The sequence below is a fragment of the Phlebotomus papatasi genome, chromosome 1 (genome assembly GCF_024763615.1).
Source record: "Phlebotomus papatasi isolate M1 chromosome 1, Ppap_2.1, whole genome shotgun sequence".
Classification (NCBI taxonomy): domain Eukaryota; kingdom Metazoa; phylum Arthropoda; class Insecta; order Diptera; family Psychodidae; genus Phlebotomus; species Phlebotomus papatasi.
The window spans coordinates 39955709-39982591 of NC_077222.1; the positions used below are offsets into that span (position 1 = coordinate 39955709).

The 26883-nt window shown below is 37.2% G+C and overlaps 2 protein-coding genes across 4 annotated transcripts in view; one reads left to right on the forward strand and one right to left on the reverse strand.

Moving 5' to 3' along the window:
• LOC129799701 (actin-binding LIM protein 1) overlaps positions 1-26883 on the forward strand; it is a 275681-nt gene that overhangs the window by 122432 nt on the left and 126366 nt on the right. For 2 of the 3 annotated variants that reach the window (XM_055843859.1, XM_055843860.1), the window contains exon 9: positions 7594-7729. In XM_055843859.1, the coding sequence (XP_055699834.1) occupies positions 7594-7729 (136 nt within the window). Of the gene's footprint in view, positions 1-7593; positions 7730-8167; positions 8208-26883 lie in introns of those variants that run through there. The other variant, XM_055843862.1, reaches the window with a different exon arrangement.
• On the reverse strand, positions 1929-8456 carry LOC129799706 (uncharacterized). Its single transcript, XM_055843868.1, has 4 exons — positions 8075-8456; positions 2670-2987; positions 2341-2535; positions 1929-2273 (listed from the first exon to the last, which is right to left on the reverse strand). Exons 1-4 carry the CDS (start codon positions 8256-8258, stop codon positions 2035-2037), a joined length of 936 nt encoding a protein of 311 aa, XP_055699843.1. The 5' UTR covers positions 8259-8456; the 3' UTR covers positions 1929-2034.

The following is a 26883-nucleotide window of genomic DNA, read 5'->3' on the forward strand; positions in this document are numbered from 1 at the left end:
GGGGGAGGCTTTGAACTTTCGCATACAAAAATGATGTTCAAGTTCAGTGATTTTTTCTGACTACCATGCAAACTGTATGGATTCTCCAACTCTGCCAAAAGAATGTCTTACTTATAAGGTTTATAATCCCACCAAACAAAATTCCAGGAAATCCTTAGATTTTCCTCCAGAGGAAAATGAAAATTTAATGGCGATTTATCCGATAGATGAATCAAGTTTCTATTATCGCACACGATTCACGCCATCATTGAACACCCCATTTTCACCGTAAATTTTGCACCGGACACTAAAAGTTGCACATCATTGTTTAAAGGGAACTCTAATCTACTTGATTAAACCATTTTTATATAGAATAAAACATTTTAATATCACTTTTTTGGAACTTTTCTGAGAGATGTTTTATTGACATTAAAAACCATTTGTTTGATTGGTTCTACGAGAATTTCACTCCGGAAACGGTTAAATCTGATGAATACTTTCTTAAAAAGTCCAAATATCACCAAATTTACACGAATCAATAAGTTTTTAAAGCTAAAAATTGACTAAAACTCTGCAAGCGAGAAGACCACACAAGATTCCACCATTCCTCCACGGAGCCGGATATGCACAAAAACGTTTGAATGCGCATCATTGAAGATTTCTCTGTTCCTGCAGCTGCAGGAATCGGGATTTAGCACAGATATTGAGCTTCAGCAGGTGAACAAGCTAAAATTTTCACAAAACAGCTTCTCACGGACAATTTCTTTTCTTTGTCATGCAAAACAACACAATAGTGAGGTTATGTCAAAGATTGTCAAAAAACCAGTTGTAAACTGTATGAGCTTATTGCAGATGTGATTCTTTCATTGCACATTCAGTTTGTGCAAGCTTGAAAAATATTTTTATATCAAAGAAATGCAAAATTGCTTAATAATTACTCAACTGCAGCCTATTTGAGTCAAATTACTTCTTGTTTATCAACTTTACGATTTTTAAGTTTTCCTTTTTAGTGGTGGATCAAATCGGTAGATTACAATAGATGTGAATATGAGGGATCGTATCTAAAATGAAGTTTCCTGGAAAATATCTGAAAGAAGCAGTCTTCTATGTGCGATCGATGAATCTGAGTCAAGTTTGTGAATTTTGTTCCACCCACAAAAAGTGCCTGTTCAGCCTAAAAGATTTTTACATAAATCTGATTCCTAATAACCCTTCTACCCTTTGTGATAGTAGTTTTTCAGAAAAGTGATATTAATTCTGCACAATCGTATGAAATATTGCACAGCAAAATTACAGTTTTGGACCTGTTTTTATTTTTTGTTTCCTGAAACTAGGAAAAAAGGATTAGACTCTCAATTTTTTCAGGAAAGATGGGATTTAAGGTTAGCTATTACAATATATAGCCATATGTGAGATTCATAAAGGAATATGGGAGAAATATGAAGTGTCTGAAGGTAGCGTATGTGCGAACGATCAAAGCCTCCCCCTAATCCAATTTCGATAATTTTTACAAGATTCTTTCAATTAACCTAATTAACAATTCATAGGGGAAAGTGCCCCATGCTTCGTAACATGCTAAGCTTCGTAATGATAAATTTCTTCCTATGTTTCTCAATAAATGTGACTCATCGCACCCATATTTTAAAAACCAGGAGAAAATGTCTAGTTTTTAAAATATAGGGGGAAGTAGGGCACCTTTGAAATTGGAATTTTTCTCCTATGTTTAAGTGGAACTGAGCCATATCATAATGTAATTTAGCTTCTCAATCTATTTGTGCACCTAAATTATATCACGATAAAGCTCAATTTTATTTAAAAATATTGCGGAGTCACATTTATTTATAAAGATAGTAAAAATTTAGTCACTACGAAGATTGGAATCGTACGAAGCATGAGCAATGAGCAGTTTCCCGTAATGCAGAAATTTTTTTAGCTAATGGTTACTGTAGATTTATCCTTTCGGACGTCTTATTAAGCAATAAAATAGCCTTTCACTGGTAAATAAATCCGTTTATTAGGTACTGAGTAGGAAGATGGAATTCCAAATCACAGATTTTAGGGGATGACGAGGTTTGAGGCCCACTCCTTCAGCCACTGTGCGCTCACATTCTGTGTCATTGTCGTGATGAGTGCTAGAAGAGAGCGCTTGGGTGGCCTACAATGCTTTCGGCCCTTTTCCTGGCAGCAGACATTGGGAAAGCAATCCAGGGTGTTGTTACAGGGCTTTGGATATAGGTCAAATTGTGCTGGAGGGGGTGGAGTACACTGAATGTATCCGGACATTGCTTCCAGAGCTAAAAGAATCATTCAGGAACTATTTTATAAGACTTACCGAAAGTTTCAAGAGATTGCTAGACTTACGATTTGCCAGAGAGCGTGCGAAGGGAATGTCGGATTTTTGTAATTCTACAGTAGCGCTCCTGCAGTATTTCCTCCGGCCATCTGGGCAGCATACTCTTGGCCAACAATCGGCGTCGGTATCACAGGTTTTGATCTCCCAGAAGAGCTCTGCAAGGGGTGTTTTTGGGCATTTTTGCTGGATGAGTCCAAGAATGGCTAAAAATATTTAAATTTTATGACTTCTAAAGTAACTTTCAATTCAAAATTGCTTTTTTCTTGGCTTAATTTGAAAGACTGAGAGGATCTTGGAAAGAGAAGAGCATTAGAACGAAGATAGGGGTTTCACTCACGCTCATGACGAGGCTCAGAGATGGGCTTCGGGACACCCAGGATGCATCTTTTGTAGTTGTTGACTTTGCAGCAGACGTGCTTTTTGCCCATAATTTGGCAGGATTTATTGTTGGTACAGGGCAGAGCAAACCATCCAACGTGCTTTTCTGCGTTTTTTGGACAAATCAGTTCATTCACGGTCTTCTTAGTGCTTTTCTTCTGGATCTGTGGCTTTTTGGTTGCCTTCCTGGGCTTGGTGGTGGGAATTGTGCTGACCACAACTCGACTATCACTGGGTCTGGCGTCGTTTTTGGACTGTTTGATCACCCTGCGACCTCCTGCGGGGAATGTGGTCGTGTTAGAGTAGTTTAGAGACGCAAAAAGGTGTTAGATAATCGCCGAAACACAATCAGAGAGCCTCTCATGGACAACGCAAGTCCATTTGATCGGTGTTTGATTGCCTGGGTAATCTTTTAGAGTTTGGTAAAGAGCCAGAGAATTCGGCGAAGAAATCTCTGACGCGCGAAATGTGAAGTGAAACCGAGAGGTGAGCATTTCATGCCAACTGCAGACATACTCTGTAACCCGTTACATATTCAGGTGATCAGAATTGTGCCATTTTTCTCCAACGAGATTTGCTCATGTAAGAAAGGTGTAATTTACCATGGAGGATTGCTCACGATTTTGTCATTTGACAGAGCAAAATATTCTTGTTGCGGTTTTAAAATTAAATCATCAGAGATTTCTTTCTTCATTCTCATTATTTCCAAGATCCTCTAATTGAAGATTATCACGCTTTAAAGATTCAATGTTAGGGGAAAGTGCCCATGCTTCGTACGATCGTAAGCTTCGTAATGACTAATTTTTTCCAAAAGAAAGTGATCAGTTTTTAAATTATAGTGCGCAGTCACATTTATTGAGAAACATAGGAAAATATTACGAAGCTTGGTATTGTACGAAGCATGAGCATTTTCCCCTATAATATATTTTTTTTTTGATATTAAATTAAGATTTTAGGTATCTGGCCAATTTTCTATAAAGAATGACAGAGGTTTGCTTTTACAGTCTTTTCGCTGACCCAAATAAATTGATCAACCCTGTAGGGGTATTCTGTAATATTATGACAATATCATATGACAAACTTTCGCGATAAATTCGGGAAGACACTATTAAAACCAGGGGGGCGACATTAGCTCTGAAAAATGCGACCAGTTTTACTGTAAATTTTTTCCTGTTTTCGTACATATTTCACGACATATCTTCAAAACTACGTAGGTTGACAATTTGGGGTTTTCGGTTGCCTTTTCGTTATTAAATTGGCTTTTATTTTGTGTTTGTATTATTTGCTAATTCATTCTACAATGACAGAAAACAGCTAATAAACTCAAAAGTTTTTTCGGTGTGGTAGAAATATATGGGAAACATATAGGAAATGTCATGCTCCTGATTAAAACCCAGTGAGAAACGAATGACGATTGTAGTAAGCTCATAAAACTCTTAGTAACTGATATGAATCGGATTTTCGATTATAGTTCTTCTGCATTTAGTACATAAAAAAATCAAATTTGTCATATAACATTGTCATACTGTTACAGAATTCTTCTATTGAACCCAACAATTTACACAAAATTCGTTCAATTTGAATTTTTTAAATTTAATTCCCAGATTAAGATAAAAATTAGGGCATGTAAGATTCCATCTAATGAGGTTTTTATAAAATTTTATGTTTATTTTTTAGATCTGGCTCAAGCTTTGCCAAAATATTTTTTTTTGAAACTTCCTGGGAGTTTCTTGAAAAAATATATTCCACTTCTGATTTGCCGCTCATATACGATCTCTAAAGTACAATCAGTTTATTAGATCAAAAATTTATGGTAGGATGGGGTAGTGAGTATACTAAGCGCTATATAAAATTTCAAGATTATTTTCTGAGTTTTGGAAATAATGCCTTAAAGTCAAAACATAAAAAGTGTCACAAACATGCCGGCTCTCCCCTATTACTCTGTTCGAATTCTTCATACATCCCTCGATTTTTTCATTGATCTCTAAGATTTTGTTTTCATTTTTGGATATGTTTTAAAAAGGTTACGTTGGCGGAGATTTCGCCCATAAACGAAAATACCGTTGAATCTTCGTAATAAATTTTTTCAAGATTACTGGTCAAAAAGTCTATTTGCAGCGTATTTAACAATCGAATGGGGTCAGGTTTGGGCTCGTTGGAAAGGTCTTGGAATTTTTGACAAGATTGAAATGGTTTCAATCGGTTCTGAACCCATAATAAACGTATTAGAACTGATAAATAATTTTTATCTAAAAATCAAATGTATTATTCCTAATATATATTATTGAGATTGTCTTATTATATTAAGAATATATAACACCCCAGGAACTTCAATTGAACGTGAATCCGCGAAACGTTTAACTTTAGAAACTCTGCTCTGTGAGTGAATGAAATGGGCTAGAATCTCTACCTATTTTTACGCTAAGAGATTGGGAACTTAAGTTCAACATCAGCTGAAAAATGATAAATGTCTTGACCTTGAGATTTGCAAATTCCAACTAAAAATTGATTAAAAATTCAGAATTATGGCATTGACATTCATCAAATGGGGTTCGAAATTAAATTCCTGGGTGTTTCTGTTTAAGAATTTTGAATTTTTCTGTTTGTATAGAGTTGAATTACATCAGAATTGCATGCATAAATAATTAAATCTGTAATTAACTAAAACTTTGAACCTAAAATAATTTTTAGATCGATCTCGGCTATCTTGGCTGTAGGGTGACCAAGTTCAAATGTGATCTATATGTATCGTTTTAATTAACTATGCTTTTGATCTTGTCTTTCTTATTAATATTTTATAAGCTCTAAAAGGACGGTTCATCAAGTGGTTTATCAATTAATTAGAGATATTTGACATTTGCTTGATTTTGATGTAATTTAAACGATGGATTTATATTAAAATTTTTCATTTTGTATAAATAAAGCTTAGGGTAAGTGTACCAAATTTCGGCCCGCATGGCGGGCAAATTCCGGCCACTTCTTTGTTCCTCGAATTTCTATGAATTTTTAGTTTTTGTGTACTCTAGAGGTTATACAATTCGAAAAAATAACAAAAACTGTCGCTCCGACAAACGAAATAATGTGAAAAAGACATTGGAAGAATTCCGGAAGAGCAAGTAACAAAAACAACCACGATAAACTATCTACAAGGTTCCAAGAAATTCTCCATAAAAAGCAGTAACAAAAAATTCAATTTGTATTAAAAATATTACATTTTAAACTTTCAGACTTTGGCGAATGCATGCAACTATGCCGAAATTTGTTACAGTAACCATATATTTTTTTAATTTTCTGACCTAATGTCTGGTATATTTTAGATAATATTCTTATTACATAAATATTTATACATGATGTAAAATTTGTAGGGTAAGTGTGCCAAATTTCGGCGTATTTGCATGCAAGCGCCAAAGTTTCAAGTTTGAAATGTAATATTTTTAATAGAAATTGATTTTTTTTATTACTTCTTTTTAAGGAGTGTTGCTTGGAACTTTGTAGACAAATTATCATCTTTAGTTTCTTTAAAATTATTCTTTATACTTTTTAAAATGAATAAAAATATAGACATAGCTTCCGTGGCCTATTTCGGCCACCTCCATTCTTATAGTTCCTTGCCCTTCGGGAATTCTTCCAATATCTTTTTCACGTCATCTCGTTTGTCGAAGCTACATTTTTTGTTATTCTTTTGCATTGTATAATAATCTTTACAGTAAGTAAAAATTTGAAATTCATGGAAATTAGAGGAACAAAAAAGGTGGCCGGAATTTAAAGCTGGCCGGAATTTGGCACACTCACCCTAGATGCATTTCGTTCAGCGATTCACATTCAGAATTTTCCTTACAAATTTAGCTCATTTAGGTTTATCTTTAGGTTTTCTTTCTTGAACTGTCTTTTTGGTTTAAATGTAGATCATTCCATGATTATTGCAACCATTGTTGTCTCTATTTAATATTCTGCCTATTTCTACACAAATCTTTTGATTTATTCGTCTTTGTGAAATTTAAATTATTCACAGTAGTTCTGTGAAATTGGGAAAAGCGTTTAAAAAAAAGAAAGAGAATTGAGAAAGATTTTATTGCTATTTCGAAAATTGTATTTTTTTTGGATGACTTCTCATCAAACTTTTTGAATAGCTTTTGCTCAAGATTTTAATGACAGCCAATCAATTAATTCTTTCTCATTTAATAAAAAAGAAACTTTAGTTAAATTTGAGTAAAAAAAAATAGTTAAGCCAATGTAGGTTTTCTAAGAACCATCAATGTGTTCCCATGAATGTTTTAGCAATTTCCTTCTCAGCAAATAGATTTCTTTTTCTCTATTTCCTCTGCAAAAAATTCTTCCACCACCTAAGTTTCCATCTCAAATGCGTTTTTATGCATTAATTAACGAATTTTCAGTCACGTTAGACAAACATGGCAGATTTTTTAGAGATTTTAATAGATTTTTGAGTGATTTCAACAAATATTGCGAGATATAATCCACGAAAAATGGGAGCAATTAAGAAAAGGTTCATAAACTATTGCAAAGTCAATCTATTTACTCTTAATTATTGCAATTAAAGGTGCTTATGTCACAATGGCGAATGGTTTTTTTTGCAGAAGTTGATGCAGCTGCTGGCAAAATGGCTTGTCTTGCAGATAGTTTTGGTGTCAAGAAAGGTCATTGTCGTTGGCGCGGATGATGGGAAATTGAGGAATTTTTTTCTTCAGTCAATTTTCTGATAATTTTGCAGTTTATCGCGGAATTTTAATGAGAAATTCCCCCGTGAAACTATCCAAATAGAGTTGCAAAAATTAAATTGACTCTTTCAAGATTTATAAAGAGCCATGCTTTAAGATGAGAGCAACAACTTCCATTCACTTTTGATCCAATTTTATTTCTTTCAGAGGTCATCGAGAGTGAGATTTTACCTACAATTCGCACCCACGATCATCGCATCTTTGGATTATCATCAATTAGTTGCGTGGATGAAAGTGAATCTTCGCATTGGCACGGGAAAATTTCCAAGATTAAAAAATGTGTGTAAGTAGATCAAGATCATTGTGAATTTCTTGTATATATTTTTTTCAACAATCTTGTACGGTATGTCTCTCTGTGGTATTTTTCACCTCCCACTTATTGGGCAGGTGAGACACGAATACATCGTTGAAGAAAAGGCGCCAATTTAAGTCACTTTCCCGCGCACACATTTGCTTATTGTGTTGCGCAATCGATGCCAAGTGATCTCTAATCGCGTCTTCGGCATTCATACAGAAATATTAATCTCCAGCATAACATGTTTTTCATATCAAGATACAATTTCCGGGCTCCGAGTTTTATTTTTTTCCTCAATGTGTGCAATTGCAAGAGAAAAAGCTGCAAACTCACCCTTATGGCTTTTTTCTGATGTGATTTCTGTGGCATTGTCTGAGGTTTTTGTTGTTAAATTTTTGGTACTATCGTCAATCTTCTTAATTTCAGCTGTACCATTTGTACTTGCACATAGGGTTATGCAAGCCATGCCAAGCAAACTAACCGACACACTCACAAAAAGCACCCAAGAAACTTTCATATTTGCTCGAAGGAGAGAAGTCTCAGTCAATTAACCACTGCGATTGTAGGCCACTTTTGATCCTTTTGTTCAACTTCACAATCACCCAAAAAGAGAGATGGTTTCCCAACGCTCTCCGCCAATTTTTCGAACGCGGACACTTGGCGCGTGCTAACGCTAGAAAAGCTCAAAATTGACTAACAAGAAGTGGTAAGAGACTTTTTGGTGTCTTTTATGTTGAGGTGCAATCGGAGAGTGAATGGTGTTGAGAGCGGGGAATGCATTTGCGATAAACCGCATGGTTATGTGGAATTGCGCAGAGATTGACGATAAAATTTATCGGCAATAATTATTAGTGGATGCTGCCATAAATCGGAACGATATAAATCTAAAAGATAACAGTCTTTTCATCTCACAGCGAGATCTTCTAAGGATTGAGTCATCTCATTAAAATCATGATTTATTTTTTTACTAATCACACATTCGTGATTTAATCCAAGCTTAATCAAAATTTAATTGGGCCTTAAATGATCCTAAATTAAAATCGAGAGTGCAAATAAAAACTTTTAATTTAAGATACTCCGAACATGAATAAATCAAACTGAAATTTGTTATAAATAATTTATTAGGGAACATGTAGGGGAACTTCAATACTGTATTTCGACCGTATATAAATATTAATACTCTGAAAACAATATCTTGTTAAACGGACAAATGGATTTTGTTAAAATTTTGTCAAAAGGGTAGTAAGTTTGCTACAGGTCTCACAAAAGAATATGCTGGAGCACCCTTCGTCGCTTGTCTCCGGGAGTGAGCCCCCATTGCCCATTCCAAGAGGGCCACGAATCTGGCATTCTCCTCGCTTCACTTGTGAAGACCGACTGAGGAACCGATTCAATTGTGCATTTCGGAACAACTCGTCGACCACTAACAATCCCATCTAGCGGAACCAAAACGATATCGTAACTTGAAGTTAGCCACCGTTATAGCACCTCTCAGAGTTATCACCTCAGCTGAACAGTGATTGGTACCGTTGGCTTAAAAGAGTCTTCGTCAGGACGGGCTTTCTCCCTCCAACTCTTCTAGACTCAACAGTCCTATTACTAAAGACTATTGTTTACCAGTTTGACAAGTTTCTCGCATTTTATATGGAAAAACATCCTTTTGACAAACTTTTAACAAGATTCAGCTGGCCGCCGATTTGACAAAAATATTCCATATTCTGTATGGAAAAACATCCTTTTCACAAATTCTTCTTGTTAATTTGACAAGAAATTTTCTTCAGAGTAGAATAGTGTTGCGAGCGCAACATATTTAAATTTAAAACTGTGGAGTGTGTTGCCCTGCTGAGGCGACGAGGGCGCTAGCGACGAGGAGAGGAGGTAGAAAAATCAGTAGCAGCTGATAAGAAAAAGAGCGCCAATCGGCCTCTTTCACCACTGACCGCCGAGGAGGCAACATCAATCACCTCGCCCATCTCCACCAGCCCAATCCCCAGCAGCAACACCATCATCACCACCAAGCATTGAAGCTACTGAAGCCACCGGGAGCCCCCAAGAACACCAAGCCCAGTGCTGAGCTTTCCGGAGTAACCTCTGCCACATCCACCTCTCCCAAATTCCCATCTCAACCTCCGTGGGAGTGTTCTCACCGGAGAACACAGGGGAGTGTGGGACATAGTCCTTGCCCCGAACGTGGGACCTGAAGGAAGGAAGGAACGGAGGGAATAGAAGGGAGGAATAAAAGATTTTTCCCAACATTTTGGCGCCCGACGCAAAAGGAAATCGTGAGTAGATTTTCAAGTTTATCCCATGGTTAATTTGCCGGTTCCCCAGAGTTCATTGACCTCTTATCAGTGCATTTTTGGTGATTTTTGCAACTCATTGGGAGTGAATGCGATTGACTTAACGGTGGGGTAATAAAAAATTTGGCGCGTGGAAGAGAATGTTAATTTGTTACTTGTCGTCGTGTAATTTATTTCGTATAATATTCTTTGTGATTTTCCGTTGGAGATTTTTTTTTCTTTCGTGATTTATATCTCCATTGGGTGTAGTTTTCTGGATTTTTCATCCATTTTCTCTGGAATAGGAGTGTATTAAGATATTTTTCTTTCTTTTTTTTCCCTTTTTGGGAGATTTTTTTTTTCTTTTTTCGGCTATTTTTACCCCCTTTTGGGGAGTTCTCTGTTAGAAATGGAGGATTTCAATCCAAAATTTCTCTCAGAAGAACAACTGGATTGGGAATTACAGGCCAGGGGAATTAAATGGCCAGCTTCATTAGAAGAAGCCCGCGATCTTTTAAAGGTTGCTATTGCTGGCGGAAACCCTTTATTTCCCGTTGAAGGCGATGCTAAAAAAATTAGGGATGACACCTTACAAGTTATTAAAAAATTTAGAGAGCAAGTAGGGAATATCGAGGTCCTTTTTTCGAAGCAAGCTGAGATTTTCACAATGTTTCAGCACATCGAAAATAAATTAAAATTCACATCAGACCCTCGAGATCCCAAAAATGCCCTTTATGGTCCTGCTCTTGCTGAACTTGCAAATTTTAGGCAACAGTTCAGGGAACAGTTGAAGAATTATGCTGCCTCGGGAAAAGTGGGGGGTGCTATTCCTCGTCCTGCTTCACCTGTCCAAAAGACTAAACGTCTTAAAAGCCCAAAAAAGTCCCTATTTTCGGACTGTTATGTCCAGGAGAAGAAGAAGGTACCATTTGAGAAGCCCACATCTAAACTTTCTGCCTCCAGTGAGTCCTTTGTCCCAGAATTTCTTAAGCACCCATATCTGAGCCTTTCGCAAGACCGTAGGGATACTTTCGACATCCCAAATATTGGATCCACGGTGTCTCAGCCTCAAGATAGGCCCCAATCCCAATTTGTTACGGTTGAGCAATTTAATGTTCAGAATGCTCAAATAAAAGGTCTTGAGAATATCCTGAAAAGTATTCAGGATTCGATGGAGCAATTGAGACTCTCATGTGCTGGTAGAAGATCTCGATCCTCCAGCAGATCCAGTTCTGTCCATTCTGGGGAATTTAGGGATTCTCAACCCCAAAATTTGTCACGCCACTACCCGTTTCCTACACCAGCTCCACGTAGATTAAAACCCCTGCAGTTAAAGGACTGGGGAATTAGGTTCTCTGGTGACCGCAGGGGGAGAAAGGCCAAAATCTTCTTGCGGGATGTTGAGAGAATGGCCATGATCCAGGGCGTTTCTCTGCAGGAGGTGGTTTGGTCTATAAGACTCTTACTTTCCGATGGGGCTGAAACGTGGTATGATTCCTTTTCGGAATATCTTTTAAGTTGTACGTGGGAGGAGTTCCGCGAGAAATTTCTAAGTGCTTTTTGCAATCTTGAGAGCGATTTCGCTATTAGGAAAAAAATTGAGGATCGAAAGCAGGGGGTGGGGGAGAATGCAGAAGTCTTTCTTGCATCCATGTTAGCTCTCTTCGAGGAGCTGGATGAAGAAATTTCGGAAGTCGAGAAAGTTCGTCTCATCCGTAGAAATCTCCATTACTCTCTGTCTAATGCTCTTCTTCTATATGAAATCCCAACATTAGCGGAGCTATCCCAAAAATTAAAACTTATTGAGAGGAACCGCTCCTACGCTTTTCTCGATCGTCCCAGAAATGTGCGATTTAATGAGATAGGGAGTTTTCAGGAATCATCCACAAATAATTCAGAGTCCCTGGCCAGGACTTCTGATCAAAGGGGGCGAAGTGGGGGGAACAATTCCTCATCCTGGGGCAATTCCAGGCAATCTGGAAGGGGTGGGGGGAGAAATTCCTCTTCACGTGATAATGGGCGGAATGGGGGGCGAAACACCAATTCTTCCTCAATTCAGAGACAGGGGGGGGGGAGTAACTCATCCAATGGTGCTGAGGGTACTTCTCAATCTTCTAATTCCAATCCTAATTCCAATCTCAATTCCAATTCCAACCCCAATTCACAATCCAGAAAAAATTCTTGTATACATTGTAAGAGCAATTCCCATAATGTTAGAAGTTGCCCAACAAGACCCAAATACCTTTGTTTCAAGTGTGGTAAGATCGGCACTATTTATGGACTTTGTCCAGTTTGTAACCCTCAACAGGGGGAACCCAATGCGACCCAGTAGTAGACAGAGAGTCTGAGGTCGCGGAATCTCCAAAAAACCTCTCTATGGATGATTCCAATGACCAAGATCTCATTTCTTTTGTTGATACCATTAATGTAAATTCAAATACAGTGGGAGATTTAATACAATTTGAGTCAGACAATGAGTCCTTAATTTCTGATGATTCTGTCCCTCCCTCAGAGGTAGAATCCTTTATTATATACCCTAACGGGGAAAATCGTCCCTATATTAAAGTTAAAATTTTTGACATTGAGGAGGCTATGGCTTTATTGGACAGTGGAGCGTCTCAGAGTATATTAGGATGTGGTTGCATGAACTTAGTAAAAATTCTAAAATTAGTCCCAAGAACTTCGAATATCGTTGTGCGTGTAGCCGATGGTTCAACTTATTTATCCACCAAAGTAGTCGATTTAATGATAACTTTCAATGGTAGAACAGAATTGATTCCCACCCTATTAGTCCCTGAAATTTCCATACCCTTTACTTTGGGGATGGATTTTTGGCATGCCTTTGGCATACAACCAGTTTTGTTGAATGCACTTTCAACAGTCCCTGATTCCCAGGATAATCAAATTCTGCTCTCCCAGTCAGAACGACTGGAGTTAGAAAAATCCATCAAAAACTTTTTAATCACTACTGAGGACTTTTTCGGTTGCACGGATATTTTAAAGCACACGATAGATACTGGTGACAACCCTCCCGTAAGGAAACCATCTTATCCTGTCCCATATCATCTTCTTCCCGCAGTGGATATTGAAATTCAGAGACTGGTTAGGATGGGGGTACTTCGGGAAGTTTCTTTTTCTCCATGGAACTCACCTCCTAATATTCAAATGAAGAAATCGGGCAAAATTAGAATTTGCATTGATGCTCGAGGTTTAAATAAAGTAACAATAAGAGATGCTTATGCTATTCCAAATCTTGAAAGCATTATTAATCGTATAGAAAGCTCCAAATATCTATCATCCATTGATCTGAGTGACGCATTCTTGCAAATTCCGCTCGATGAAGAATCTCAGATCAAAACTAGTTTCGCTATCCCAGGACGAAAGATGTACTGCTACAGAAGAATGCCTTTTGGCTTAGTAAATAGTCCTATGACGATGGCGAGACTGATGGATATGGTTATTGGATGCGACTTAGAGCCCAATGTCTTTTGTTTTCTGGACGATATCATTGTTCTCACTCAAGATTTTGAATCCCATTTGAAAATTTTAAATGAGGTCGCTGGTCGTTTGAAAAAAGCCAATCTTTCCATCAACCTGGAGAAGTCTAAATTCTGTATGTCAGAGTTAGACTATCTGGGGTACACTTTAAGCACTCAGGGTCTAAGTACAAACGATGGTAAAGTCCAAGCCATCTGCAATATTCCTGTCCCTAAAACACCCAAGGCATTACGTCAGTTTCTCGGTATGGCAGGATGGTTCAGGCGTTTCATCCCAAATTTTGCGAGTATTTCGGCTCCTCTAACCGACCTTTTAAAAGGTAATCCTTTAAGGATTGAATGGTCTCCGGAGGCCGACCGTGGCTTTTCGGAATTGAAGCAGCTCCTTGTATCTGCCCCTATTTTAAAACTTCCCGACTATTCTCAACCCTTCATAGTGCGTGCTGACGCTAGTGATGTTGGGGCGGGGGGAGTCCTTGTTCAGGGAGTAGGTAATGAGGAAGGAGTTATTTGCTATATTTCGCGAAAGTTCACGGCGGCTGAGCAGAAGTACTCTACTACGGAAAAAGAAGCCTTGGCTTGTCTATTTTGTCTTCGAAGGTTTTCGCAATTCTTGCTTCATACCAAGTTCACTTTGGAGACAGATCATTCTGCACTCCAGTGGATCTTATCCCAGAAGCAAGCCCGTGGTCGTATAGGAAGATGGTTGTTGGAATTTCAGCAATTTGACTTTGACATAGTCCACCGTCCCGGTAAAAGTAACGTGATAGCTGATTTCCTTTCACGGAACGTTAATACCATTTCGACCCGGGAAGATAAATGGTATGCGTCCCTATATGACCAAGTCTCGAAATCCCCGAGCAGCCTTCCGGAGTATAAATTAGAAGACGGCCGGCTTTACAAGTATATCCGCTATAAAACTCCTTTAGGAACTTATAGTTTTAGGTGGAGATGCTGTGTCCCTAAGGGTGAACGTCAGGCCATTTTGCAGAAATACCATGATGATCCCACTTCGGCACATTTCGGGTTCTTTAAAACCTTCCGCAGAATTACGGAATATTTTTATTGGCCTTGCCTTCGCACAGACGTGCGCAATTATATCCGTAAATGCGAAACTTGTAAGAAATCTAAGGCCCCGAATTATGATTTAACACCTCCGATGGGTAATCATGTAGTTGCATCACGTCCCTGGGAACATCTATCAGCCGATTTTATCGGACCTTTAGTACCTAGTACTATGGGCCATCGCTTTATCTTGGTCTTGATCGACAAGCTGACCAAGTATGTCCTTTTATATCCTCTTAGAAATTCTACTGCAAACTCTGTTATCAAAATTTTGTCTCAAAATGTCTTCCCACAGTTCGGAGTCCCTCGTGTCCTTCTGACCGATAATGGTAGTAGTTTCAAATCCGCTCAACTTCAGTCCTTTTTGAGAAATCTCGGTGTTGCCCAATGGTTTACCTCAGGGTATACCCCACAAGCCAATCCTACTGAAAGAGCAAATAGGACTATTGTTACTGCTATCAGGTCGTATATAGGGTCTAAACACACAAATTGGCCAAAATATTTAGCCGAAATAGGGATGGCTATGCGATCCTCGGTACACGACACTACACAATTTTCTCCGTATTATTTAAATTTTGGGCAAAATATGATTTCACATGGGGATGAGTATACGCATTCCGATGCTAATACGATTCCATCGATCGAAGAGAGGATAAAGGAGTTAAAATTGGCCAGACAGAAGGCCATGGATAGGTCGAAGAAATGCCATGAGTCGTCTAAAAAGCGATACGATTTACGTAAGAAGCCGGGTAGATTTTCCGTGGGTGACGTGGTCTACAGGCGATCCTTTGTGTTGTCTGATGCCAATAAAAAGATTCAGGCGAAATTTTGTCCATGGGTGAAGAGCAAGGTGTTGTCCGTTCACGGACAAACTTACGAGTTGGAAGACCTGAACACTCATCGCAAGGCAGTATTCCACCGTAAGGACATCAAGCCAGGTTAAGGGATTTTTGCCAGCAGGACGGATTATTTTTTTGGCAACAATATCGGCATCGTCACTGGAACTTTCTTTTGTATCTAACGTAACTTGATTTTTGTACGGGTGTATGAGCGGGTAACGTAGAGAGACCATATTATTAATTTTATTTAATTTCTATTTCTTGTGAACGGAGAAATTCATAAGTAGGCCATCGTTCATTATGGATAGACCTAAATTAAAATTATGGTCGTTCGCCTTTAGGTGTTCATTTTGATCGAGATGATTGATACAGATATAGCCCAGCCTTATGCTGAAGCGAACTATGTTCGGCTATTTCAATCATCAAACTGTTATCCCCTTTTAAGACACATTGCTAGCAGTGTCCCTTGGGAATTTAAAGTGAGTAGCACTTCTTGCTGTCACTAGTATTTTGATTCGGTATTTCGTCAAGACGACAAAACCAATCAATTTTTATTGGCCAATACTTTAATTATTTTTCTCCTTCGTCAGTTTTGACGTCACATATAATTTCGGACACCTTAATTCGATTATCAATTTTATTTTACTTTTTTTTTCGATTGGGATGCACTGAATTCGGTCGCGATTTGTTTCCCATTTCTCTGCAGTTAGAGGCAGCCACATTTTTCTGATCGGGATGTAGTTTCTCGAGTAAAATTTTATCATGTTCAATATTCGAGGCAATAGGGCAGTGTCGGTGGAAAAGGGGGTTTTCTCTTTGCCCTTCAGGATTTCTCTTTCCCCAACATTGTAATTCGGCTGAGACTCTCCTTCCCGCTTCTACATTTTTACGCGGAATGCTCTTCAGCGGAATAGCTGAAATCCTGATCGGATTATAATGGTGCTGAGGCGGGAGATTTGGGGGGATAAAATCGTGACCATTCGTGTAGAGTAATTCCCTATTAGATCATGTATATTAATGATCCGCCTTGGTGATCGAAATGGGGTGGTCCTTAGTAATAATATCTTATTCTTTTGAAAGTATTTACACACACTTTAAACTTATAGTTAAGTTATTTCGCTGGCGCTAATAATTAGGTCGGCCTATCGATGCGAAATCCTTAACATTTTTGACTTATAACTATTAATTCTAAATTTTATTTTTTTTCTCTCGAAATTGTTACTCTCTAATACTACTCATTTTGTTTTGCTCTACTACTTATTAATTGTTATTGTTATTAATGAGATTTGTTATATTTTGTTTTTTTTTGAGATTGTGGCTTATTGCCCCCTGGGGGGTTCGAAATCTTTTTTTTTCTCTTTTTTTTTTTGGTGACCCCGGGGTGTGTGTTGCGAGCGCAACATATTTAAATTTAAAACTGTGGAGTGTGTTGCCCTGCTGAGGCGACGAGGGCGCTAGCGACGAGGAGAGGAGGTAGAAAAATCAGTAGCAGCTGATAAGAAAAAGAGCGCCAATCGGCCTCTTTCACCACTGACCGCCGAGGAGGCAACATCAATCACCTCGCCCATCTCCACCAGCCCAATCCCCAGCAGCAACACCATCATCACCACCAAGCATTGAAGCTACTGAAGCCACCGGGAGCCCCCAAGAACACCAAGCCCAGTGCTGAGCTTTCCGGAGTAACCTCTGCCACATCCACCTCTCCCAAATTCCCATCTCAACCTCCGTGGGAGTGTTCTCACCGGAGAACACAGGGGAGTGTGGGACATAGTCCTTGCCCCGAACGTGGGACCTGAAGGAAGGAAGGAACGGAGGGAATAGAAGGGAGGAATAAAAGATTTTTCCCAATAATAGTAGATTTGTAAATGTTTGTGTCGAAACAGGTATGAGGATGAATGGGCAGAATTCGGAGGTATCGGTGATTTCTTGACGGTCTGTACAATGCATTCTGCACGTTAATGGAAAATAATCGATGCAAGTAGAGAAGTTCAAATATCTTGGGGTATTATTCACGAGTGATGCTGGGTTGACCACCGAACTATCGTCGGGAAGCGCTCAAGCTGCTTCCAGTAACGAGGAAGCTTGGCGGAAGCATGGTGAGGAACGTTTAGCTTAGTCTTTCTGCTAAATTATCGGTTTTTGAAAGCTGTATTCATTTTTATTCTTACCTATGGTCATGAGATTTGGGTAAATTCCAAAAAGTATAAGATCGCGAGTACAAGCTATCGAGATGAGGTACCTCCGGGCGGTTAACTCTTTCGCGTCTTTAGGGTAATGTCATGACTCGGGGAAAAAAGTTTTTTTTGGGTATTTACAGTAATTGAAATCTATCTGTTCGTGCACGACATCATAATAGAAGGATGTAAGATTCTTGGCTCATTTTCTCAAGACTCCAGTTAGATTTCAATTAATGTAAATAGCCAAAAAGAAACTTTTTTCCCCGGGTCATATATGACCCTAAAGACGCGAAAGAGTTAAGGGAATCACTCGCCGAGATCGAGTGAGGGACGTAGCCGTTTGTCAGGAGTTAAGAGTCGAGAAGTTCAGTCTTTTCGAGTTCAGAAATCACAACTTCGATGGTATAGACATGTTCAGCGCATGAATAGAAAAAGATTCACTTGTAAAAATAAAAGGATCAAATTTATTCAAATTTAATCCTTTTGCAAAGTATGAAGTTTCGAGTTTTTTGGCGTCACGCTGTTTGTCCGTCTGTCCGTCTGTCCGTTCGGCTGTCATCAGCTCTAGAGGGCAAACGGCTAGAGTAGAGATAGCGACTTGGGAACTAAGGGGGACACCCCCCCATAAGTCGACCCAAGGATCGTTAACGTGCCCTTCATTTCCCCCCCCACCCCTCCCCTTCCCCTCCAAAACTATGTTTTTTTGTTATTGCTCGAAAACACGTCGTGCGATTTTTTTTTCATTTTTGGATATGTTTTAGAGATTACCCAGGCGGACATTTCGTCCTTAGACGAAAATAGAGTTGAATCATTCCTAATAACGGTTTTTCAAGGTCAAAGATCAAGCAAATGGGGTCATATTTGGGGTCGTTGGAAAGGTCTTGGAATTTCCGACAAAACTAAATCGGTTCCAATCGGTTTTGAATCGGTAATGAGCCGGTTCATAACCGATAAAAATTTTTATCTGAAAATCAATCCTATTACTTTTAAAACTATTTTGGGGGATCTTTTGAAAGATTTATGAATCGGTTCAAATCGGCTGAGAACCGGTAAACGGTAAATGATGTGAAAGTACTTTTGCAGTATAGCATCTAAGTTTCTAACTCAGTCACGAGTCACGAGTTCGAGCATTTCGCAAAGCCTGAGACGCTTTGCCACCCCTTTTTTTGACATCAAGTTCGCAAGTTAAAATCGACTAATTTGATGTGTAATGCTATAGGGTAAGTGTGCCAAATTTTGGCATAGTTGCATATAAGCACCGAAGTCCTAAGTTTGAAATGCAATATTTTTAATTCATATTGATATTTCTTGTTCCTTCCTTTTCAGGAGGGTTGTGTGGAACCTTGAAAACTACACAGTAAAAAAATTTACAACCACTACGATTGGTAATTTTTGCACGAGCGCTATGGTTGTAAATTTTGTGTATTGTAAATGTTGTGTATTGGCAAAGTTGTGTATTTTCAATTTTATAAAATGGCTTCCTGTCTATAATTTTGATTGTAGAGCAATTTTGTTCGGTTTATTTGTATTATCTATGATATGTCTCGGTATTAAACTAAGAAAAAAAAAGAAAAAAAGAATAAAAAAAGGAAAAAAAATAAGAGAGAGTCTGAGACTTGAACCCATAATCTTTGCGTTGATGGTCTCGTGTTTCCTGCCTGCGCTACCGACTTGCTTACTTCTCTTCAGCAAATGTCCAAGAGTTGCATCGTCAATTTTTCTAATTTACATGATGCTTCCTCTGTTTTCTGTTATTACATAATTATTCCTAATTTTTCACGACTGAGGCACATTTTAAGAATCCAATGAATGATTCCAGAAGACAATTAGGCAGTTAAAAAAGCAAAATCTATCTGAAATCTTAGAAAAATTGCAATAGTAAACAATGGAATTTTGACAGTTCTCACACAAATTTTCCAATACACAAATTTCCTTACACAATACATAATTTTACTAGCATTATGTTAGTATCGTACCACCACTATGATAGTAATTTTACAATTTACAACCATATTGCTGGTGAATTTACACAACTTTTCCAATACACAACTTTATTTCTCACACAATTTTTTACTGTGTAGTTTATCATCTTTGTTTTCTTTAAATCACTTTTTAAAATATTGAAAAAATAATAAAAATATAGACATTGCATTGGGTAGTATTCCGACCACTTTGTGTGAAATACCGGCCACCGGAGAGACGCTCAGAAAGTATATACTTTTTAACGCGATTTGCAGGATCCAGCTGCGAAATTTTACCCGAAATTTAAAGATTGATTCACTATTAACATAAACAGAAACAATCTTTAATGAAAACTAATCAGTTTTCATGAAAACCACCGAAAGAAAACCTCTTGCACTTCACTACAAATCGTAAGACTGCTAGAAGCACAATAGATCTGTCACATTTTCTGTAAGACTCTTTTCACACTGAATTTTTACAACACAATTTAAATTCAAAATTTAACTATAATTTAACGGTCTTTGTGTTAATACATCCTAAAATAAATAAATATTAAAAAGCAAAATGAATTAAATGACTATTCGAAGATAACATACATAATTTTAATTAATTATTTGTATGGCCGAAATTACACTCAAAGTGGCCGAAATTAGAAGCTGCCTGAAATTTGGCACACTTCCCCTATTTGTGAATGAGTTGAATTATTACCTCAAAGCTTTATATTTTCGAAAATCCTGCATGTCGAAACTGCCTCACTATCCTCCATTTTTTTTTAAGTTTTTTATTGAAAAAAAAAACTAATGGATTTCAAAGTAGTTGACATAAAAATTTATAAAATTTATTTTTGGATTTAGAAACTTTTAGTAGGGAAAAGCGCGCTGCCTTCGGTTGATTCAAGCTTCGGACAATTAAATTTTTTTCTGTATGTTCCTTAAGGATTTCACCCATAGCTCTTTTCTGAAAATTTGAGGTATTGGACTAGCTATTAAAATATAATATTATAATGGGCCAAATTCAATAATAACACGTAATTAATTAATAACGTTCGAAGTTAGCGCGCTTTCCCCTTAGTATTTGTACGAAGTTGTGATATTCTGAAGAGTTTTATTATCACTTCAATTTAACTTTTTCGTTTTGACTAAAATCAACGTTTTTACTTGATTCGAAAAGGAGAGGTGAATATTTTACTTAGTCGAGCCATCTATGGGGAGTATGTGATTTTCTGTTTCGTTGATATTCAAAGACACAAACAGTTTAACTAAAGGTTTGTTCGTTTGCCTCAGAGATTGCGACAGAATAAACGAAGGTTGTGTGAGAATAACCTCCCTGAGAAATATTTTGTTATTTTCTCTTTTTTTCATGGGAAGGTTTCTTGGCGCGTAAAAGAAGATAGAATAAGAGAAAAATAACCACTGAGCATGTTCTAAGTTAGAAGAACAATTTTTTCCTTGTCTCTTTGCTTTGCATGGCGAACAGATCATACTACCCAGCTTTGTGCGAAATGGTGCAAAAAGATCAGGCATGAAAAACAGCAAGATAGTTCTTGTACATAGTGTTAAGAGGCAAATATTTAATTCCATAAGAATCTGTTTGGGGCTCTTCTTGTTCCTCATCCAAACACAGCAAATCACAAATGAGAATTACAAAGTTTAATTCCACTCAGATGTAATTGAGAAGGTGACAATTTTTCCCATTCTAAGTTTTTTGTTGTTTGTTTTTTTTTTCTTTTTTGCAAGTTCTTGGCGTAAATTAAATTCCTTCCAGGTGGATAAAATTGCATGTTATACGTTGAAATGTTTGAGGTGGAATCCTCCAGCAAGAGACACTGGTGAACAAAAAAAATTGACCAGTTGAAATAAATGAACAAAATGTCAAATTATATCTTTCTTAATGTGAAATATAGAGATGTGTCCATCTTTAACCATCAATTTTCACATCAATCAAGCGATAAATATTGCAATTATGCAATTTGAGATGAATACATCCATTTTAGCACCATAAATTTAATCAATTTACCCACATATTGTGCAAAAAAAACTCCCATTCGACGAGATGATCGAGAGTTCCATGTCAATTTTTTTCGGCCATGGAAGATCATCCATAAAAGAAATCGTGGAGGACTTTTTTTTGCCTCCTTTTCATTCTGCGGTCGATTAATTCGAAATGCATTTATGGAAATCCGACCAAATTGAGTCTTTTGCGTCTCCCACAGATTTGTTTTCAAGCACATATTCCTTATGACCTTTTTTTGCTGACCATCTTGCGATCTGCATCTTGGGATCTCCCATACCAAACATGATTGGTCTTGGGGCAAAGAAAAAAATAAGTCCACCACAGAAAATTCTGATCAATTCTAGGTATTTCAATGAGATAACATCTCGATATTTTGAGCTTTTTTTTTATTGAAAAATAAAAATCTAGTTTTCGAATCCTCTGGTTCAATCTTCAGGCTTCTTTTGGTTTCCTCCTTTTGCTCTCTGTAAATTGTCATTTACACAAAGATTCAGCAGATTGATCTGCAAAATGTTTATTTTTAACAATATTCCCTTGAATTTGGCCTGAGTTTCTTTATTTCGTATTTCTTAATGGGAGGATTTTTGAAACAAACAAGTTTCTGTCCATTTTTTAAATTAATCAAAACGTTTAACCCTCTAAATTTGACGCTTCCCAGTGGTCGACGAAATAAATTATTTCTCCTAGAATTTTATTCCAAATGATTTTAAAATTTTAGGATATATTTTGATAAGTTGACTTCTTATGATCAGCGAACAATAACTCTTGTTGGTAAACATGTTTTCAAACAAAAGTTATTGTGTGCTGGGCATTATGACCAGCGCACAATAACTTTTGTTTGTAAACATGTTTTCAAAATTTCCCATGAGAATGAGCGAGATGACTAGATCTAGGTCTCACTCACTCTCATTGAAATGTCAAAAACATATTTACTAAACAAAAGTTGTTGCGCGTTGCTCATAAGACTGAAGTAAGCACGTTCTGTCACATTTCTTTCACAAAAAAATATTAAATAAATAAAAATAAAAGTAAATGAAACATTTAAAAAATAATATTTTTGTAAATTAGAAGATAAACCTATTCAAATTAAATAGACTCAGAAACCCATAGAACTTTATTCTATAGAAATATTTAGAACTAAGTTCCAAATTCTATAGAATCCAATAATACCATATAAGTTCAACTCTGTTCACTATAATATTTAAATTATTTTTTTTAAAAACACGTAAAACCTATATTAAATAGGAATGCAATTTCAAAAACCTATGGGTTTAATTCTTGGGAATGGATCATAATAAATTTAAAAGAAAATTATACTTCTTACAGATCATTCAATTATTGTTTTCTCAGAATGAAGTATATACAGAATCAGCAATGTAATGAAATAACTTGAGTTTCTAAGATCAATTTAAGAAATAAAATAGGGTAAGATGGAGTAATTTGGAATTATGTCTAATTTGGAACGTTGTGATTTCCTAACAATTTTAGATGATAAAAGCAAAAAGTAAAGAAGAAATACTACTCTGGAAGGTAAAGTCTTGTATTTCTTTGTGGTTTTCCTTTCCTCTTTGATCATTTTAACCCTCTAACGGTGTTTTCTTTAATATGCGAAAAAAAAGTTCTAAAGGAATGTTTTCTAGGATAATTATGATCCAATAAAGTCGAAAAAACCATCCATTCTTCATTATCTTTTTTAGTTTAGGCGCTAGGTGAGAAAAGGGACAGATAATCCTAACCGGCTTATGTAGGTGAGATTCTTAACGTGAGCTAACTCGGAGTGCATGCAAATTCGATTTAGAGCTGAAGTTGGGAGACGCCATTCAGTTATCTTGAATCAAATTCGTGAAATTATACAAATTTTGTATTTAAACCAAAATATCAAGGATTTGGATGAACTGATAGAAAAGTGATATATGGATGAAATGTAGACCAGAATGTTCTCTATAATTTTCCCATAGAACATGATCTCATCGATTACTCAGAAGCCAAGATAAGCGAGGTTTTTTGTTTCTTAACTCGTTTTTTCATCCAGAGTGCCCCAAGTAGTCATTTGTTGAGCTTCAACTATTTCAAAGAATTGTTGTATTTTGTGGGACTTTCCATTTAAAACCCTATTTTAAGTGTCTTGGTGGAGTAGAGGCAGTCAAATTGGCATCTGAGTGATTTCAAAGCGTTTTTATGGGAAAAATCATTTTTTTCACACTTAAACGGCAAAATCGGAGTGATAGCGTAGTCTGAGCGGAAAATGATGTATGGACGAAATGTAGAGACAAATGTCCTCTACAATTATGTCGAAGTAATCATCAAAATCGGTTTAGCGACAGTCGAGATAATTGAGGTTATGTGATATTGAAATTGGTTTTTCGACTGTGGCGCCCCTGGTGTTGGTCCCACGAAGTTCAAATATTCTAGAAAGTTGTAGCATTTGGTGAGATCTTTCGTTTAAGCCCTCACTCATCAAAATCGGTCACATAGAACCGGAGATATGATTTTTTGAATTTTGTGAACTTTGACCCCTCATATCTCCGGTTCTGTTTTAACCACAGCGCGCATACGCACCATTTTGGAAACGTCCTAGACTGGACTACAACATACTAAAATTTCATTAACTTGCACAATGCCGTTTTTGAGAAAAGTGACTTTGAATTTCGATGAATTTTGACGCTATCACAGCGCCACCTGTGGTGACTTTTTGAACTTCCATCTGAAAGTGCTCATCGAGACGAAACCAAAAAGGTAAAATTTAGGTCGCTATGTTAATTAGAACCGGAGATAGAGGCCGGTCAATGTTCGAACTTTGACCCCTTATAGCTCGGGTCAGGGGTTATGGATCGACTTAAGGTTTTTTTTGTTTGATAGGTATAATCAACGGCTACAACATACTAAATTTTCAGCCCGATGCACAATGGAATTTTTGAGTTATTTAACTTTTAAGATTTAAAAATTTTCTTTTTAAAAAAAGCGCCCCTAGCGGTGGTTTTATGAACTTGCGATGTTAGAAGGGGAAGTGGCATTTCACGAGAGCTTTCCAAAAAGCCCTCACTTTTTAAATTCTGACAATTAGAACCGGAGTTATGGCCATTTTAAGAAATTTTTTTTGGACCCTTATAGCTCGGGTCAGGGGGGTCGGGGGACCTTAAGTTTGGTATTGATGGAAAGCTCTAAGGCCCAGCTATAACATACTAAAATTTGAGTCCGCTGAATGCCATAGGGGCGGAGCTATTGAGAAAACAAAAAAAGGGGGGTCTTCAAAATGGCGGAAGGAGGGGTGGGGGGTGGGGGGTCAATGCACCAAGTTGCAATTTTCACCCGATATATAACCTTTGCCGAAAACCGCAAGTCGATATCTTTTTTAGTTTAGGAGCTATTAAGCTCCAAAGAGCGGCCGGCCGGCCGGCCGGTCGGGAACGTAACTTAGCCACATATATATTCGGAATCAGGAAGTGGCGAAACACATTTTGGCCAAATTTGAGGTCGATCGGACGACATGAAATTTTGTTAGGATTATAGTAGGTGAGATTTTGTTAAGAATCTCACCTAATATAAAAATTTTTTGAAACTCTTTTTGCTTCTAAAATTCACATTTTTAGTTTTTCGATTTTTAGTTTACGCGATTCTTTACCCCCAAAATTCAACTCACAATCGAATTTTCACGCATTCCGAGTTGCAAGCACCCCGAGTTGCACGCATTTCGAGGTCACCTGTAAAGAATCTCAGCTACCATAAGCTTATCTGGGCTTTTTAAATGTATTAAAATTGGCCGATGAAAAATGAACAAAATTTTGGAAAACCATTATTTTTTATATGAAATAAAATTAATTATTTTTTTTTGAAACACATAATGACATCTGAAGACTACAAGTAACTATTTTGCAAAAAAAAAATTAAAAAAAATACTTATTTTTTCTATCTTATTTCCCGAGCTTAGATTTGTCAAGAAACTTTTGGACGACACGTTATTGTTAGAGTACGAAAACATACGAAGTGGTGTAAAATATCCTGAAAATCCTAACTACTCGTGACTGACAATCACAGTTTTATCAAGGGGGGGGGGGGGGGTGTATCCAAAAATCAGATCCAGGCTGGTGAATTTTTTAAAGCTTTATAATGAATATTTCAGTAATAATTCTTTAATAAAACACAGAGTTCTTGGTACACTTTAACTCACTGGAGGATGATAGCGAATTTAGACTTTGTTTCTGTATATTCTAAAAACTAACCTAAAAATTCGCTGATTTTGTATTTTAATTGATATTATTTTGACTATTTATTTTATCTTGAATTTTTGCAAAAAAAAATGTACTCTGTCTTCTTCTGAATTATTCATACAAAGGAAAGACTTCTTTAGATGAAAAAGTCATGAAGAAGAGAGACATTCTAATTGGCATAAGTGACGCGTAAATTTTCAATTATCTTTACTTTTCTCCTCCGCAAAATGGTTTTGTTCAAGTTCTAAAAGAAAAAAAAGAAAAAGTAAAGCAATTGAATTAATGGCAAGGGGCGAAAGTGCATGAAGGAGCAAGACCGAGGAGAAGACATTGCCATAAAACAATGTCGTCAATCTACCTGACGGCTATCATCCGCGACAGACAAACGCCAGAGGAGGGTGGGCCTTTTGCGGGCTCATAGGTTAATCTAAATAAAAGGTGTACCAAGTGCGGAGTCAAAATATTGATGGGCTGAGGTGAGTCCCATAAAACAGAGACAAGAAGCAACCACGTCCACATCGATTTATGTCAACCCTCCATTGAGTTTGAACGAAGAAAAAGAGCATGAGGAGACACAACAGAGAATCTCTTCTCTCACTCGAGGAAGACATCCAAATATTTAGGTTCTTGATCCATTGAGGGCCACATGATTCTTGACACGCTGATTGACGGCACTTTGTCAATCGTCCGTCAATCAAATTTCCGTGCTCTTCGCGGAGACAATCTGTTTATTATAATTTTACGACGTCGATGACGATTATGCGATCAATTGATGGGAATCCACAGTGTCATGAATTAGGCGTGAGACTCACCGGATTTTCTCCTCCTCTTTCACATTTTCGTGGACCAATTTTTGTTTCAGCTGCTTGATGGATATTGATTTACTTGGAAATTGGATGGGAAATCTTGGCAAAAGCAAATTAATCAACGATTGTTATTTTCCGTTAAAACGCTGTCATTTTGAATTTGAAATAAATGACAAAATCATTTTTTTTTACCTTTATTGTTTTTGCGGATAATGAAGATGATTTTCCCAGAAAATACTTGCAAAATTGTCGTGAAATTCTTTTTTTTTAATTCGATGGGCTTCACTACCAAAATT

Coding starts and splice junctions, on each gene's coding strand:
- LOC129799706 (XM_055843868.1), bottom strand. CDS start 8,258: ATGAAAGTTTCTTGGGTGCTTTTTGTGAGTGTGTCGGTTAGTTTGCTT. Junction 2,988..8,074: donor ATCAGAAAAAAGCCATAAGG/GTGAGTTTGCAG, acceptor CATTCCCCGCAG/GAGGTCGCAGGGTGATCAAA. Junction 2,274..2,340: donor CGCACGCTCTCTGGCAAATC/GTAAGTCTAGCA, acceptor TGATTCTTTTAG/CTCTGGAAGCAATGTCCGGA.